The 6,316-nt window shown below is 45.7% G+C and overlaps 1 protein-coding gene across 1 annotated transcript; it reads right to left on the bottom strand.

Moving 5' to 3' along the window:
• Positions 1-3,684: 3,684 nt before the first annotated feature.
• LOC133916601 (allene oxide synthase 2-like) lies at positions 3,685-5,398 on the bottom strand. The gene has a single exon (XM_062360344.1). It carries the CDS (start codon positions 5,276-5,278, stop codon positions 3,833-3,835), a length of 1,446 nt encoding a protein of 481 aa, XP_062216328.1. The 5' UTR covers positions 5,279-5,398; the 3' UTR covers positions 3,685-3,832.
• Between the last annotated feature and the right edge of the window lie 918 nt (positions 5,399-6,316).

Genomic DNA, 6,316 nt, shown 5'->3' on the forward strand with positions numbered 1-6,316 from the left:
AGATGAAAAACTACGGCATAGTTATACATGTTGCAGCCGAAACGCCGCCACACCACCAACAGACATGTGACCTAGTGGCTGACTAACAGAGAGTTCTAACCTTGATCGTGGATGAGGGCAGGTTGTCGTTGGACCTTGCCATGTCGTGTGGAGGGCACAACGACATGTGCATGTGTCTTGTGGTTGTGGACGTGGACGTCTGCTCCGGTGGGTGTCACGTGTAGCTCGTCGTGTCTCGTGGACTTCTGCACTAGCGGCGGCAACGTACAAAGTTCAGCGGTTGGCACAACGGCATGCACATGTGCCTTGTGGTCGTGGACGTGGACGTCTTCTCCAGCGGGTGTCGCATGTAGCTCGTTGTGTCTTGTGTGGACGTCTGCACCGGTGGCAGCAATGTGCCGAGTTTAGTGGTGCAATGGATACGTGGGCGAGGGCCAGGCCACTATCAGCATTTGGTGATTAACGTAACTGATTATTTTCATATGCAAACATAATCAATTATTTCCATACGCGACCATGATCATTATTTCCATACGTGAATAGTCTAATTATTTCATATGTGAACAAAATTGATTATTTCCATACGTGAACAAGATCGATTATTCCATATATGAACATGATTATTATTTCCATACGTAAACATGATCTTTATTTCTATACTCGAATAGGATCATTCTTTCCATACGTGAACATATTGAGATACTTTCCATATACAATGAGGCATGAAGACATGATGCAAATCAGGTAGAACAGGTAAGGAGATGTTAGATTTGATCCGGAGACCTTAGATGGGATGCTCAACTTCAAACACATTTGTAGCTTTATAGTTTAGATAAATAGTGCATTAGCAGAGGCGTGCTTAATTCTCCGGCAACTTTCATCATATGCCAATGTGTTGGGCCTCTCTAACACTTTGATAGGCTTTTGCGTTGTCATCTACGTAATCAGGTTTAGCTTGCGCTAGCTCGGATCGTATTCTTCACTATGTCTTTTTTTTTTTCTGGAGAGAGATGGTGAGCCGAGATGGTTCCTGAAGCCACCTCTCAGGTGGGCGACCCGGGTTCGATCCCCGGCACCCACCCCCGGAGGCACTGTTCAGCACCTGCGTGGCTGAGTAGCGTGGGTCTCCTTAATGAAAAAAAAAAGAAAAAAATGTCTTTTTTTTCTTTAACGATGATGTTCACTATGCTTTTGTCATTATTGCACCACTAGATGTCGCTAATTCTAAGGCAAGTAGTTAACCTCATTTCTCATACTAAGAAAAATGTATTTACTTTGTTTTGATTTAAGTTTTGAAAATAGTATAGCTAGTTTTGTCTTGAAAAATAACTTCAAAATATTACAACTTTGTTATATTTTTATACATTTTATATTAGCAATCAATGTTCAAAGTAATACATTAGTAATCATAGTGATATCTAAAATTATACTTTTGTGAGGAGTAATATGTGTAAGCCCCATTGGATCCGGATAAAAAACCGGAAGGTTGCGACCTATGGGGACAATTATTAGATTAGCTAGATTTGTCAGATAAAGTTTTTTAGCGTGAGCCCTCACGCAGGCAGGATTAAAAAACCGATGGTAACTGAGCAAAAATCGTGATAACCGACTATCTCGGGCATGTTCGGTTTCAGAAACTGAACGGTAACCGAATTTGAATTCAAAAAATTCGAAAAAAAAAAAAAAAATTAAAAAAAAATCCAAAAATCTTATAAAAAACTAGACACAATTCTAAGACCTTTTGTGAATTTGTTTTTCAAAAATAATGTAGTTTGCATCATATTCTACAGGGAGGAAGTTTGAAAAAAAATGAAAAAAAATTGAAGCGTGCGGTTCAGTTATTAACTCATGTTAAGGAAAAGTTTAACATGCAAACACATATTTTTCTTGTGTAAAACGTATCTTAAGAGGATCTTTAAAATTGATTTCACTTTATTTATAGTTTTATTAATTTCTCTATGATTTTACAAAGTTCGCAAGCATAAAGTGAATATGCTAAGAAACAATACTGTAATTAACTTTTTCATGTCTACTATTATTTTTCCTACGTAAATCATAGTATAAATAAACTAATAAAAGTGGTTTCACTAATTTTTGAGGTGTGATGGATCAATTATGAATTAATCTAGTCACAATACATTTATACAATCTTGCATGTTACAATAACTAATTCATGAGTTCATGTATTTTTAAAAGACATAGGATCATGTAAGAAGGCTAACAAAATTAGTTTCATGATTTTTGGATTAGAAAAGAGTAAACTACGCATTTAACTTGGTTTAACAAATACATTTTCTCACAGAAAATTTTGAACTTTTTTATGAGTATAAAAACAAAAAAATTTGTTTCACTTGATTTGAAACTCAGATGAATTAGTTATTGATTTTACAAGATTGAGATAATTTTTGAGTTTTTTTGTTGAACTTCACTAAAAAAAATCGAGAAAACCGCTCGATAAATCGAGAAAACCAAGTGGGTACCGAGAAAACCAAGTGGTTACCGATAATACGAAAATTTTTAAGAAAACCGCTCGATAAATCGCAAAAACCGCTCGGTAACCAGTCCAAACCGACCGGCTAAAATCGTGATTTTTTCTCCAAATTTTAAATTTTGCCAAATAAATTTTATTCGATTTTTTTTTGAATTTTCGACGGTTAACACGGTAACCGTGACTTTTCGGTTACTGCTGAAGCTGGGTAATCGAGCTCCAATCGGTAAGCCTAAGCCTGCGCGCAGGTCGGACATAGGGAGACGATTCCGTGCTCAACTTGGTCTATTACTGTAAGCATACGGCATAGATCAAAAGTCGCAATTCAGATAAGTTGAGGTTTCACTTCGTCAACTGTTTTTAATAGGATATGCAAGACTTCCATGAGATTCCGTCGATCGCGGTTCGCGCGGCGTACGTGTTGCTATCCTAGAATGTGAATGCACGCTTGCGTTGCGTGGATTGTGAAAGATAATATCGGATGATTCACTGCAACATGCATTAGCATTACTAACACACTTCCTGAAATTTAGAAGTTGAGATCAGCCGACAGATTTCAACGGTCGGCGGTGGGTTAGGTTCTAAGATTTAGGTTTTTTTTATAGTTGTTGGATTTATAACCTGTTTGTTTATATTTCTGCTTCTAGTTTCTCTGAAAAATTATAATTTTATTTTTTTTAAAGTAGTTTTTAATTGGATTTTACAATATTTTTTTATTCTCAACCCACCGCTTCTCAGAAAAACTACTCTCAATTAGTTTCTTAGTTTCTAGTTCATTTTCTCAGAAGCATGCTTCTGATTTCTCCAGAAGTTACTTTTCAGCAAACCCATTTGTCTGGACTTCTGGCTTCTAGGCTTCTGATAGAAGTAGAAATCAGAAGCAATCTGAAATAAACAGGCCCTTAGAGAAGGTCAAGAAAGTAGACCAGTTTGATGTAGGAGGTGAGCGCGGGGGCGGGACAGTGGATTCCGCTGTTGGCTGCCGGTGGCAGAGGATGACCAATGAGTACGGTTAGGATAGTGACGAGTAGAGATGAGAAGTTAGTGAAGGAGCGGTAGTGTCCACGAGCTCACCTCCGAAGATGGCTAGAGGAGGGCGAAGATGGAGAAGCGAGCCGATGTCGAATGCGTGTGGTTAAAGACGGCTATGAGTTATTAGATAGCTATCCAATAGCTCATCGTCGTCGTTAGGCATATGAATAAAACATCCCCTTGCAAACGGTCAAACAAACTCCAGTTACACGGGAAAAGGAGATACTGCATCTTATTACACGGGGGATGGCGAACGAAAAGAAAGCACTCATTCAATCATATCCATGCAAGTAACTGCGGGTGCCGCAGGCTTTACTCGGCGCCAGGACCGGAAGTAGCTTTCGTCACTCCGGTGAAGACCACACTGGTGCCGAGCAGTTCCGTGCCAACCTCGGCGGTGAAGGTGTCGTACCGGAGGAACAGCTCGACGAGGAAGAGCCTGCCGACGAGCACCACAAAGTTCTTGCCGGGGCACTGCTTGTTGTCAACGCTTGGGTTCTCGGTCTCACGGCCGTTGGACCAGTACACGTACTGCAGCAGCTTGCTGCCCTCCTCGCCGACGAACCGGTCGGGCACGAACTCCCTCGCCGTGGGGCCGAACACGCGGGCGTCCTTGGTGGCTAGCGGCTGGTAACCGAACAGCATCTCCCCCTTCTTCACCTGGTACACCGCGTCGTGGCTCTCGATCTGCAGGTCGGTCTTGGCGTGCCCGTACTGGAACTTGACGGGCGGGTCCAGACGCAGCGCCTCCCACACCGCCGACTTGGTCAGCTCCATCTTCTCCAGCGCCGCGATAGTGACCTTGCCGCCGGCTTCGGCCACGGCGCTGCGGATCTCAGCCGCCAGCTTCTCGTGGAGCTTCAGGCCGGCACGGGCGACGTTCGCCAGGATCCCGGGGAACAGCACCTTCAGGCCGCCGTAGCTGTTGAACGTCGTCGCGAACAGCAGGTTGTGGCAGGCCTCCTCCCGTGACAGGCCGAGGCTCTCGGCGGTGTCGAGCACCTGCGACGCGGCGGTCGAGAAGTACTTGTACAGCGCCTTGTAGTCGCTGCTGACGAGGAAGGGCGGGAGGGGAAACGTGTGGAGGAGCGGCTCCTCGATGATCATGGGAAGGCCGAGCGTGACGAGGGGGTGGAGCTGCCAGATCAGCCACTTGGCCGCCTTGGTCGGCCCGCCAGCGCCGAGGTCGGTTGCTGAGGGGCGCACACCGAAGTAGGCGTCGCCGATGAAGTCGAAGGAGGTGACGTCGTTGAGCTTGTTAAATTCGGCCTTGCCGCCCTGCGCGAGCTGCGACTCCACGGTGGCGAGGAGCGAGGAGAAGTTGGAGCGGAAGGTCGGGATGACCGCGTCCTTGCGGGAGAGCAGGAGGGAGAAGAGCAGCTGCTTGACCTTGGCGTGGGTTGGCTCGGACGGGTCGAGGTAGGAGCAGACGCGGTAGCCGCCGGTGAGGGAGGTGGAGGGCATGTAGGTGCCCGTGAAGAGGTTCTTCTTCTCGACCTTGGTGACGTCGAAGAGGATGGGAAAGCTCTTGGCGTCGAGGACCGCGACGACGCGCGGGTCGCGCGCCATGAAGGGGCCCGGCGGGACGTTGATGCGGACGACGGTGGAGCCATAGCGCTCGACGCGGGACTCGAAGTACTTGTCCTGGCCCTGGAAGTAGTAGAAGTCGAGGCGGTCGCGCACCGCGCCGATCAGCGGCAGCCCGTAGCTGCCTGGCACAGGACGCGGGGAGCTGCTGGAACCACCGGAGCTCGCCATTCTCGCTTCGGTGCAACCTCTCGTTACTAGCTTAGCTCTTGAGAGCTGTGCTGTGCTCAATTTCCTCCCCTTCACAAGGTTTGGCGGAGAAGAGGAGACGATGTTTGCGTCTTGGTTAACGCGAGGGGCGGGGGTACAAATAGCCCGACGCGCAGGAAGGCATGGCAAGTAGGTCCACGTTATCGTACCGGTACGTGTTCCACGTGCCTTGAAGATGCAAGGACCGATCTAGCGAGCAAATCTGACAGCCATGAATACGACGGAGCAGAATTAAGAGGTGTTTAGCAGGAGTCCTAACGATGGATCTTAACGAAGCCTTGTCAAACGGGGCGACTTTACGATTTTGTAGAGCAGTCATATTCATAGATCTCGTCACTTTTCTTTGTAATTATGTGGAGCAGTTAAAAGTTGCTCTAAATATGGATCCATTTTATATAAATCAACCAGCCTGCCAAGTTAAGAAGATATATATTACTCATTTTTACAATCAATTTACTGATGGATCTGCTCTAATCTAATCTGTAGAGTAAGTTTGGAGTTGAAGCACTATCAAATAGACCCTAAATGTTGCGCCATGGGGCTTCACCCACGCGTTTCACCAGCTAGGCATTCCAGTCCACTTCCTGGCTAGCTTGGCGATCGATGTTCGTGAGAGGTCTGCAAGGGCCGGGTGGCGTGAATCGAACTGAGAAAACTATCAACCTTTTTTTTACAGGAGCAAAAAAAGTCTCATGTGCAAGTTGCGAGGTAATCAAACGCCGAAAGAATGGTCGTGGTCTAGTGGCAAGAATAAACTATACACATGCACATTGAGATCCAAGTGGGCAAATTCAACGTCAACGAACTCCACGTTCCTTGCAGCTGCGCCTAGATGATTTACCAACAACAGAGAAGTGGCCTGGCATTTGACTATTATTTCAGTCTTGCATTTGCAGAGAAGTAAACAACTTACTGCAACTACCAGCTGCTAAAACTGCTATATGGCATTTGCAGATAATCTTGCAGTAGCGTATATGGTTTTGCCTCGGATTCTGTCGT

This window comes from Phragmites australis, chromosome 4 (genome assembly GCF_958298935.1).
Source record: "Phragmites australis chromosome 4, lpPhrAust1.1, whole genome shotgun sequence".
Classification (NCBI taxonomy): Eukaryota; Viridiplantae; Streptophyta; class Magnoliopsida; order Poales; family Poaceae; genus Phragmites; species Phragmites australis.

Excerpts from the sequence above, each read along its gene's own strand:
- LOC133916601 (XM_062360344.1), bottom strand. The coding sequence starts at position 5,278 with ATGGCGAGCTCCGGTGGTTCCAGCAGCTCCCCGCGTCCTGTGCCAGGC.